Source organism: Chiloscyllium plagiosum, chromosome 9, assembly GCF_004010195.1.
Source record: "Chiloscyllium plagiosum isolate BGI_BamShark_2017 chromosome 9, ASM401019v2, whole genome shotgun sequence".
Taxonomy (NCBI): Eukaryota; Metazoa; Chordata; class Chondrichthyes; order Orectolobiformes; family Hemiscylliidae; genus Chiloscyllium; species Chiloscyllium plagiosum.
In genome coordinates this window covers 38507821-38520394 of record NC_057718.1, presented here as the reverse complement: position 1 = coordinate 38520394, position 12574 = coordinate 38507821, and the positions used below count along the sequence as shown (strand labels likewise).

At 41.1% G+C, this 12574-nt stretch overlaps 1 protein-coding gene across 3 annotated transcripts in view; it reads right to left on the bottom strand.

Annotated features, from left to right (window-relative positions):
- Positions 1-12574, bottom strand: part of syt14a (synaptotagmin XIVa) — a 228130-nt gene that overhangs the window by 205787 nt on the left and 9769 nt on the right. For all 3 annotated transcript variants that reach the window (XM_043695734.1, XM_043695732.1, XM_043695733.1), the window contains exon 2: positions 2817-2864. In XM_043695734.1, coding sequence (XP_043551669.1) covers positions 2817-2864 — 48 coding nt within the window. The remainder of the gene's footprint in view (positions 1-2816; positions 2865-12574) is intronic.

The window sequence follows — 12574 nt, the reverse complement described above, 5'->3', positions numbered from 1 at the left end:
TTAATATGTATCCACATTGTTTAATACAACCTGTGAACACTGGGCACATAGTAAATTAACTCCACGAGTAACCCCATAGGGACAATGTGTACATTTAAGATCCATAGAGAGACCATAAGATCCATAATTATTTGTCTATTGATTTAGAGGAAGTCACAGTACCAATAATCTGTTAGTTTAACCAGCATTGTATTGGTTCCAAAATAAGACAAGACATTAATAAAATGAATATATTTTCATTATTTACTAATTCTTTCCTCCTTTTATAGTTTGATATAACGCAGAAAGAGACCTATTTGCCTATCATGCTTCGACCGGCTATTTGAAGGAGTTGCACAATTAGTACTACAGTCCTGCTCTTCCCTACAGCCTAGTAAAGCTGTTATTGTATCTGTTCCATTTACAGCTCCAGTCACTGCATTTTAGATCATAATAACTCACTGCATAAAAAAATCTACTCCCCGATACGTCAATACCCTTTAATCAGAATATTGATGGAATTTTTAAGCTCTTTTAATCATTCGTAGGATGTCAGCACAAGGAAATCATTTGTTGCTCATACCTATTTGCCCTCAAGAAGGTGGTACAGTCAGTTCTGCCATAACGCAGTAGTTCCGTTCTTGTGCAATCCCATGTTATAAGAAAATCATGTAATAACAGCACCATTTAAACTAATGGGCCAGAATGGTGTCATAACCAATACACACTTCAAAACTTCACGCTTTAGAAACAGTGTCCCCAATTCGTCAATAGTGTTATTACGAATTTGTGTTCACGAAACGAGCGTTATAACGGCACGTCCTGTAGTGAGCTTCTCACATTTTTTTGTTCAGTAGAGTCATAGAGATGTACAGCACGGAAACTGACCCTTCAGACCAACTCATCCATGCCGACGAGATATCCTAAACTAATCTAGTCCCATTTATTAGCACTTGGCCCATATCCCTCTAAACCCTTCCTATTCATATACCCATCCAGATGCCTTTTAAATGCTGTAATTGTACCAGCCTCTAGTACTTTATCTGGCTTTTCATTCCATACACGCACAACCCTCTGTATGAAGAAGTTGCCCCTTAGGTCCCTTTTATATCTTTCCCCTCTCACCCTAAACCTATGCCCTCTAGTTCTGGACTCCCCCACCTCAGGTGAAAGACCTTGTCTATTTATCCTATCCATGCCCCACATGATTTTATCAACATCTATAAGGTCACCCCTCAGCCCCAGTCTATTCATCCTCTCCCTATAGCTCAAATCCTCTAACTCTGGCAACATCCTTGTAAATTTTTCCTGAACCCTTTTAAGTTTCACACCATCTTCCGATAGTAAGGAGACCAGATTGCACACAATATTACAAGAGTGGCCTAACCAATGTTCTGTACAGCTGCAACATGACCTCCCAACTCCTATAATCAATGTTCTGACCAATAAAGGTAAGCATGCCATCCTCACTATCTATCTACCTGCGACTCTACTTTCAAAGCTATGTACCTGCACTCCAAGGTCTCTTTGTTCAACAACACTCCCTAGGACATTACCATTAAGTGTAGAAGTACTGCTAAGATTTGTTTTACCAAAATGCAGCACCTTGCATTTATCTAAATTAAGCTCCATTTGCCACTCCTCGGCCCATTGGCCCATCTGATCAAGATCCTATTGTACTTTGAGGTAACCTTTTTCGCTGTCCACTATACCTCCAATTTTGGTATCATCTGCAAACTTGCTAACTATACCTCCTATGTTCACAGCCAAATCATTTATATAAGTGACAAAAAGCAGTGGACCCAGCACCAATCCTTGTGGCACACCACTGGTCACAGGCCTCCAGTCTGAAAAGCAACCCTCCACCACCATCCTCTGCCTTCGACCTTTGAGCCAGTTCTGTACCCAAATGGCTATTCTCCATGAGATCTAACCTTGCTAACCAGTCTCCCATAGTTATCCTTTAAGTAATCCTTTGTGGGCGGCATGGTGGCACAGTGGTTAGCACTGCTGCCTCACAGCGCCTGAGACCCGGGTTCAATTCCCGACTCAGGCGACTGACTGTGTGGAGTTTGCACGTTCTCCCCGTGTCTGCGTGGGTTTCCTCCGGGTGCTCCGGTTTCCTCCCACAGTCCAAAGATGTGCAGGGTCAGGTGAATTGGCCATACTAAATTGCCCGTAGTGCTAGCTAAGGGGTAAATGTAGGGGTATCGATGGGTTTCGCTTCGGCGGGTCAGTGTGGACTTGTTGGGCCGAAGGGCCTGTTTCCACACTGTAATGTAATCTAATCTAATCTAATCTAAAAAATCTAATCTAATTTTGAACATATAAGTTCAATATTCAAAGCTATGCTAGGGCAAGATTTGTGTGTGTAACTAGAAACAGAAACACAGGAAGACTGAAGTTAGGGTGTGAGCCTTGGACAGAACTGAATGGAGTCACGGACAGAGAATGCCTACCTAATTATTGGCATTTTAATTTTCAACATATGTATTTCTATTTGTTTGTTTTAATGGTTAAAATGGTTTTAATGGTTCAGTAGTAATTTCATACATAAAAGATGAAATTTCTACTGAAATCAGTATTATCAGAAGAAAATTGGCTGAAAGGATTACAGGTGGGCGAACTAATATTACACATTATGTACATTCATCTGAATTCCACACAGAAGCCAAAGGTGAAAGAAATATTATTCCTTAGAATTGGAGAGCATAAGGAGTTTTCCCTATGATTGGTTAAAACAAATACTCACCAAGATGGTCTGAAAATCAACAATCATGAACAAATTTCTTATTCATTTTTTCCAACATTGTCAAAGTTGAAGGCAATTAACTTACCTTTGCGGATACATATAAGCTCATGAACTCCACAAGTACGTTCTCCACCTGCGGAAAGATAAAGTTATTATTGAAGATGTTTTAACTTAAATGCTGACTAAAAAGTGGTTCTGTGTTCCATAATATTTGCATTCAAAGAACGAAAGAAAGAAAAGAAACATGTTGAATTCTTTTAGTGCAGCACATACAGTGACAAGCTTTAAGCCTACATTTCACTAAACAGCTATGTGGCTCCAGTCTGATTCATTATGATGGCTTCAGCAAATATTGACCCATATCTAAGTTGATGTATGGCAAGGAACTTTCATGCCATGCAAGTGGTAGGTAATGACCATTTCCAGCAAGAGGCGCAGCACAGTGGCTCAGTGGTTAGCACTGATGTCTCATAGTGCCAGGGACCCAGGTTTGATTCCAGCCTTGGGCAACTGTCTATGTGGTGTTTGCATGTTCTCCCATGTCTCTGTAAGTTTCTTCCAGGTGCTCTAGTTTCTTCTTATGATCCAAAGATGTGCAGGTTAGGTGAACAGACCATGCTAAATTGCCTATAGCATTCAGGGATGTGTAGTTTTGGTGCATTAGTCAGGGATAAATATAGAGTAATGGGGAATGGTTTTGGGTGAGATACGCTTCAGAATGTTGGTGTGGACTTGTTAGGCTGAAGGGCCTGTTTCCGTACTGTAGGGATTCTATTCTATCCTATCTGTGGAGAGATTGTACCAAACCACTTTTTCCCAATATTACATGGCATTACAATTATGAAATTTTGAACTGTCAACATCCTAGGGGAGTTAACATTGTCCAGAAACTCAATAGAACCAGTCACCAAAACACTGTAGTTATGACAACAGTTCAAAGTCTGGGTGTTCTGTGATAATTGGTTCATGATAATATTCTCCATTATCTTAAATGGATGGAACTGCAACACACTCAGGAAGCTTGACACCATCCAGGATAAAACTCTGTTTGAATAGTACTTCATTCACAGTCTAAACATCCACTTCCTCCACAACTGTCATAGTGAGTATGTATCACATCCTATGTACACAATGTATAGCAGCTACTCACTAAAGTTTCTCCAACAGCACCTCTCAAACCTGTGACCTCCCTGACCTAGAATGACAATGGCAGTAGTTGCACAGTAACATTATCATTCCTAAGTCATATAATATACTGACTTAGACATATATCTAGTTTTAATTCAATTCCCTTGAGAAAACCACTACTAAAGCTACGTCCACCACTCCCTCAAGCAGTACAATCTGGATTTTACCTATTCATTGACTTTGTGATGTTTTCGCATGTCACCTTTGGTTCTTGCCCATTGACTCTGCCAATGGGCGTATTTTCTATCTATATTACAACAGCATTCTTGCCATTGAATCTTTATCAAATGTCTTTTAACCTTTTCTTCTCTACGGAGAACAACCAGATTTCCAGAGGAAGATTCTGAGGATCAATTATCAACATTCTTTGTACAGATAGTACTTTGATGAACCACTGGACATGATGTATATAGAAAACTGATGTCAAGTGGCCATTCTAGAGTCATAGAGATGTACAGCATGGAAACAGACCCTTCGGTCCAACTCATGCATGCCGACCAAATATCCCAACCCAATCTAGGCCCACCTGCCAGCACCCGCCTCATATCCCTCCAAACCCTTCCTATTCATATACCCATCCAAATGCCTTCTAAATGTCGCAATTGTACCAGCCGCCACCAAATCCTCTGGCAGCTCATTCCATACACGTACCACCTTCTGCATGAAAACGTTGCCCCTTAGGTCTCTTTGATATCTTTTCCCTCTCACCCTAAACCTATGCCCTCTATTTCTGGACTCCCCCTACCCCAGGGAAAAGACTATCAATTTATCCTATCTATGCTCCTCATGACTTTATCAATATCTATAAGGTCACCCCTCAGCCTCAGATGCTCCAGGGAAAACAGCCCCAGCCTATTCAACCTCTCCCTATAGCTCAAATCCTCCAACCCTGACAACATCCTTGTAAATCTTTTCTGAACCCTTTCAAGTTTCACAACATCCTTCCGATAGGAAGGAGTCCAGAACTGCAAGCAATATTCCAAAAATGGCATAACCAATGTCCTGTACAGCCACAACATGACCTCCCAACTCTTGTACTCAATACTCTGACCAGTAAAGGAAAGCATACCAAATGCCTTCTTCATTATCCTTTCTACCTGCGACTCCAATTTCAAGGAGCTATGAACCTGCACTCCAAGGTCTCTTTGTTCAGCAATACTCCCTAGTACCTGACCATTACGTGTATAAGTCCTGCTAAGATTTGCTTTTCCAAAATGCAGCACCTTACATTTGTCTAAATTATACTCCATCTGCCACTCCTCAGCCCATTGGCCCATCTGATCAAGGTCCCATTGTACTCTGAGGAAACGTTCTTAGCTGTCCACTACACCTCCAATTTTGGTGTCATGTGCAAACTTACTAACTATACCTCTTATGCTCACATTCAAATCATTAATATAAATTATGAAAAGTAGTGGACCCAGCACCAATCATTGTGCACTGGTCACTCCACTAGTCACAGGCCTCCAGCCTGAAAAAATACCCTCCACCACCACCCTCTGTCTTCTTCTTTCGAATCAGTTCTGTATCCAAGTGGCTAGTTCTCCCTGCATTCCATGAGACCTAACCTTGCTCACCAATCTCCCATGGGGAACCTTGTCAAACGCCTCACTGAAGTCAATATAGATCATGTCCACTGCTCTGCCCTCAACAATCTTCTGTTACTTCTTCATAAAACTCAATCAAGTTTGTGAGACATGATTTCTCATGCGCATGTCTGCATGGATTACCTCTGGGTGCTCCGGTTTTCTCCCACAGTCCAGGGATGTGCAGATTACATGGATTGGCCATGCTAAATTGCCCATTGTGTCAAGGGATGTGCATGCTAGGTGAGCTCGCCAATGGGAAATGCACATTTAAGGTCTGAATGGGATGCTTTTTGGAGAGTCGGTACAGTCTTATTGGGCAAAATGGCCTGCTTCTGCACCATAGGGATTCTATGATTCTATGAGAACTGAACCTTCCTCATCTGATACCATTCTAGTAAATTTCTTTACACCCTCTCATAAGGCCACATCATCCTACCTTAAAGCATGGTGTCTAAAATTGGGGAAAATAACCGAACAAGTAAAATGTCCACCAAAATGGCATTGTTTTTGCAATCTTAAGACTCTATTTATAAAACTAAGTTTTATCATCTCAGCAGCTTTCTCAACTTGTCCTGCCACTTTCAAAAACTTATACATGGAGATATCATATGCAACAGTATCAAATAGTAATAGAATTCTGAATAACACCTGGTGGATCATCAGTAGCCCATCCTTTAAGTCAGATATTGACTGAAGAGGCAAATGTTGACAAAGAAGCTTAAAAGCAAGGAGATTTCCTTCATACTTCTCCAACAACATACGAGTACCATCTGGGCAGTAACCTGGCAAAACTGGCCTGCCTGATCTGCATATGATAAACTATGTCCACATCGGTTCTTACGGAATGAGATGTTTCATTGCATATTCAGCATGACATTGGGCAGCAGTAACTTTGGGTTTTTAACCCATATCTCCTGAGAGTATAGCACCACTGCTCCTCTCTCATCTGCATGGGATTTCACAGAAGACAAGTGATGGTCTCCCCAGCATTTTTGCTGCATGATGAGGACTCCTATGACTGCAAACTCCACAGAAGGGGTTAGCTCTACATCAGCTGAAGCTGCTAATGCAGATCCTGAGTTTGTGGATGCATGTGTGCCTCAGCCATTCGTGTAACAGTCCTTTGTGCAGTGGAAGGTGATTGATACTTTGGCAACTAAGATTCATCTTTCCAGGTTGCAAACCATTGCTTTTGCCTCACAGCCGTTAATAGGATTGATTCATAACGTTGCAGGGTCTGGTCAAGCGTGCTTGCTGCCAGGAACTGTAGTCAACACAATAAGTCAATACGTAAGGTTCATATGCAGCATTTTGTGATTACAGATGCCTTTCACCTGCATTGTGTGGCTACTGCACTTTGGAGGGCTCACACATCACATGAAAGCACAGCCCCCTTCCTCACAAAATGAAATACTTACTCTGCTCACTCTGGGTGTGGTAGCAGCCATTTTCATCTCTATTGCACAGTTACTATTTGGATTATATTGGAAGGAAAGAGCAGTTGCACTTTACAGGGTGCATCTCAGGCTTAGCCTCTCAATCTTAGCAATCTGACCACTCAAATCTTCATATTCACCTCTTAGTTGTTCGCCTGTCAACCCCATGAGCATTGATCTTGCCCAATGTTCCAACCCAATCCATTTATTTAACTGTTCATCTTCCCGATTTACCAACTGAGCTTCATTTATGCAGTAATGTCATGCCAGACAGAGCAACACATTCTGTTGAGGAACTGCTTTGTTTTTGATATTGCTCACAGAAGTTGACTGAATTGAAGCACAGAGTTACGGTCGCCCTCCACTGCACCAAGGGCTGACCCCTTCCATCAAAAATAAAGGCAGAGAGCCTGAAGCGTGGAGAGATAAGCTAGAGGAGGGTGGGGGTGGGGATAGGGTAGCATAGAGTAAGCAAACGTGGCTGTGGTAGCGGGTTTGTTTCAGCAAATCAGTCCAAAATATGTTAACTTAAAGGTAATTCCACTAGTTCAGTAGTGCCATTTCATTTTGTAAATTTTTCATTTTAACTAATCAAGATCAAAATAATCCATTGTATTTGTAAAATTGTAATCCAGGCATGAACTTTCATTCTTCGAGGTTATTTCTAAAGTAGTTAAAACCAAGTAGAGTTAAACAATAATGCAAAGTGAGTTTAGTAATGATGCCAACTTCAGAGGTTGATGTTGTGACATCACAATAGATTGTAATTAGTTTTTACAAATCAACAGGGTAATCAAACAAAAACTGACACCAAGTCAAAAAGGGAGACATTAAGAGGAGTGACTAAAACTTTGCTTAAAGAGGTGAAGTTAAAGGAGGAAAAGGAATGAAAGGCAGTGAGGTGTTAGTGATGGAATTCAGTAGTTAGGGCCCAAATAGCAGAGGTGCACTGCAGGGGTAAAGGGTCTGGAGGAAGCACAGGAGGCCAGTCAGAGGAGCAGAGGTTATACGATTGTACAATTTTACCAAAACAGGAAGGATCAAGGCCACAAAGGAATTTCATCAAATGAATGAGAATATTAAATGTGAGGCATGGGGGACCAAATCTGTGTGCACAGTGAAGTAAGGTAAGTGCAGGTAAGTAAGGCTGAGGTTGGGATTAAAGGCAGTGTCTGGAATAACTTGAGGTTTTTGTAAGATGGAGGTTGGGAGATTGGCCAGGAAATATGTCAGGCTAGTCAATTCTAGAGTTGCCAGAGGCATAGATGAAGTTCTCAGCAAAACATGTGCTTTTAGAGGTTGGTGGGTGGGTGTGTTTGTTGGGTGGAGGTAGTTGGAGGTGGGGGGAGAGTGAGAGAAGACAGGTGAAATGAAACGTATTGATAAAACAGTCTGTGACGGCAAAGATATAGGGTTGGAGTCTCAGGTGAGTCTCAGGTTGGACTAAATGTGATGCTGAAGTTGGAAACATTATGGTTTGATATAAAACAAGTCTTCCCGAAGTTTATTTGGAGGAACTCAAGGATGCAGTATGACAGTATAAAGACAGAGAAGATATAAAGTCATGGAAAAATACAGCTGTATGTCCATGTGGAACGGGATCACTGTTCTGTGCAAGAATTCACCAGGAAGTAGAGGAGGAAAAACTGGAGACTAAGGATAGGTGAGTCCAACTATGACAGTTTTGAGACAGGAATGAAAAGCTTTAGCTGGAGCTACTCTACCCACGTTTAGATAGACAGGAGTGAAACCATTGGAAAATGATGGAAAAACAGTAGAAGCAGTTAATATTGTCGACAATGTCAAAGGTAACATTTGGCAAAGAATAGAACATAATGTTCACAATCAGAGAATATAATTTGTGACTTTCATTAGAACAATGTGCTGTGATGAGGTAAAAATCTCACTGAAGATTTGTGGGAAATTTGGGACATAGTTTTGGGAAGTGACAGCAAAACATGCAAGAACTTTAGCGAGAAAAAGCAATAATGGGGTTGCAGGCCATAGTAATCTGTTATGAAGGGTGATGATGGCAGCAATTATCAAGAGGACAAGAAGAGAATAATTCAACTGAACAATAGATGTGTCTCATGGACAAGATAAACTAGAGAAAGATACAAGTTCATAGCTTGGGGAAGGCAAACACTAGGGGGATGAAGGAGGTAATGCACAGTGGAAAAAGGGAAAGAGATGCAACATAGTAGAAACATCTCATTAGAAGTTCATGAACATCATTCATGGCAAGAATTTAAGGAGATAGTTAATTATTCTTGTCTTTGTAGGATATTCTCGAAGGAATGAATTTTTTTGATAGAGGACAGCAAGGCCCAAAGTTCAATGTGGTCCATTCAGTTCTAACAATGGATGGTGAATACAGCTGCACACTCGATACTTTCACATCCATGACTATTGAACTTGAAGAAATAAGACAAGGGTTGTCAATAGAAATAACCAAGATGAGAGAAAGCAAGGGTTCCACAGAATGCAAGGGCACCATAGGTGAAGGTGAAGCAGTTGAGCAAATCAAACAGCTGCAGAAATAGATTGTTGATTGGAGGTACTCACATTGGATAGTTTAGAGTTTAAATATGCAAGTTTTGAGGGTTCATGTGCTTTTAGTGAAAAAAAATCAACACTTTATGTTGGGATACTGGTCCCTTTAAGAACTAGATTTATCTAGATGTTGATGTCTGGTAAAGCACCTGGGTCTCCACATTAATGATCATGTAACCAAGTTGCCTGGGAGATAAACAATGAAAAAGTGGTCAACCTGAAGTTAGTTATACAAGAAACCATGGAATGTGGAGTTGTTTCGAGGTAGGGTTTGTTAGAATTTAGAACAATCTGGCTGCAGAACAAGGCACATCTCTATCTAGTACAGTTACTTTACAATTCCATGTGTTGGATCACAGAGTTTCATAACCCTTGTTACTGAAGAACTGCCAACAGTGAATTAATCTTCTAGGGATAACCAAACTGAAAAGAGAGAGGGTTTTAGATGCAAGATTCCAAAGTTAAAGAATACCGGAACCAAGAAAGTTCTGACTCTAGGTGGCTACATACAAAACGTATGCAACACTGTTTTGAATTTGGGACATACAACTATGGGACAATTATAGAGGATTTGAAGGGAAAACCTTACAGCAAAATAGTGGTAAGCCAAAGAAATCTCAAGCTTTACATGAATCTTCAAAGTAGTTACTCATACCAAGCGGTTAATTTTCCAATTTCAGATAAGTCTCTGAACTGAAGTTGCAATGGTGAGAGTCAAATAGATGTAGAAGAAAGTAAATCTGGTTTCAGGTATAAGTACCAGTGTTCATTCTACTTTAAACATTTTTAATGTAAGTGACTATTCAAGAAAGATTGCAGATATTAATATTCATGTTCCATGATTTTTTTTGCAATAAAATTCTTTGGATTTTAACCATGAACCTTGAGGCTATTTTCTTTTAGTAAATACTTCTGTTTTCCAATGCCAAATAAACATGTTACCGAGATCATAACATGTAAATAACTTGGAAAGTTTTTCTAGTAGAAAGAAGTGAGGTTGGATTTATGGATTTATGAAAGTTAACAAACTGACTGTGATCATGATCAAGGCATGGCAGTAGAAAGGCCACAATAGGACCGATGATTGCAATTTTTCAGAAAGGTTTCCATTGACACAAAACGGTAACAATGTTTAGTAGCAAGTCAACAGTAATACAACTCAGAACTTTAATCTCAATCCAACATCTGAGCAATGAGTAATCAAACAGAACATAGAAACTGGGAGCAGGAGTCAGCCACTCAGTCCTTCAAAGCTGCTCAGCCATTCAATATGATCATGGCTGATCATCCAACACAGTACCCTGCTCCCAATTTCTCCCCTCATCGTTTGATTTATTTGATCCCTTTAGCCCTGACAACTTTATCTAACTCCTTCCTGAAAATATTCAATGTTTTATCCTCAACTACATTATGTGGTAAAGAATTCCACAGGGTCACCATTCTTTGGGGTGAAGAAATTACTGATCCCAACTCGAAATGGTCTACTCTATATCCTTAGACTGTAGCCACTGGTTCTGTTCTCCCTGATAATCGGGAATAAACTTCTTACATTTACCTTGTTTAGTCCTGTTACAATTTTATAGATCTCTATGTGATTCTCCCATCGTTCTTCTAAACTCCAGTGAATATTGTCCTAACCAATCCAGTCTCTCTTCATATGTCAGTCCTGCAGTCCCAGAAATCAGAGTTGAAAATGTGTTGCTGGAAAAGCGCAGCAGGTCAGGCAGCATCCAAGGAGCAGGAGAATCGATGTTTCGGGCATGAGCCCTTCTTCAGGAATGAGGAAAGTATGCCAAGCAGGCTAAGATAAAAGGTAGGGAGGAGGGACTTGGGGGAGGGGCGTTGGAAATGCGATAGGTGGAAGGAGGTTAAGGTGAGGGTGATAGGCCCCTCATAATTTTGTAAATATCTATAAGGTCACCCCCCAGCCTCTGACGCTCCAAGAAAAACAGCCCCATCCTGTTCAGCCTCTCCCATATAGCTCAAATCCTCCAACACTAACAACATCCTTGTAAATCTTTTCTGAACCCTTTCAGGTTTCACAACATCTTTGCGATAGGAAGGAGACCAGAATTGCATACAATATTCCAACAGCGGCCTAAACAATGTCCTGTATAGCCGCAACATGACCTCCCAACTCCTGTACTCAATACTCTGACCAATAAAGGAAAGCAAACGGTCCAGATCCTGTTGTAATCTGAGGTAACCCTCTTCGCTGTCCACTACACCTCCAATTTTGGAGGAGTAGTGGACAGCGAAGAGGGTTACCTCAGATTCTCAAAATACCTCAGATTACCTCAAAATCTGCAAATTTACTAACTGTACCTCTTATGCTCGCATCCAAATCATTTACGTAAATGATAACAAGTAGAGGACCCAGCACCGATCCTTGTGGAACTCCACTGGTCACAGGCCTCCAGTCTGAAAAACAACCCTCCACCACCACCCTCTGTCTTCTACCTTTGAGTCAGTTCTGTATCCAAATGGCTAGTTCTCCCTGCATTCCGAGAGATCTAACCTTGCTAATCAGTCTCCCATGGGGAACCTTGTCGAACGCCTTACTGAAGTCCATATAAATCAGACCTACTGCTCTGCCCTCATCAATCTTCTTTGTTACTTCTTCAAAAACTCAATCAAGTTTGTGAAACATGATTTCCCACGCACAAAACCATGCTGACTATCCCGAATCAGTCCTTACTTTTCCAAATACATGTACATCCTGTCCCTCAGGATTCCCTCCAACAACTTGCCCACCACTGAGGTCAGGCTCACCGGTCTATAGTTCCCTGGCTTGTCTTTACCGCCCTTCTTAAACAGTGGCAACATGTTTGCCAATCTCCAGTCTTCTGGCACCACACCTATGACTATTGATGATACAAATGTCTCAGCAAGAGGCCCAGCAATCACTTTCCTAGCTTCCCACAGAGTTCTCAGGTACACCTGATCATGGCCTGGGGATCTATCCACCTTTAACCGTTTCAAGACATCCAGCACTTCCTCCTCTGTAATCTGGACATTTTGCAAGATGTCACCATCTATTTCCCTACAGTCTATATCTTCCATATCCTTTTCCACAG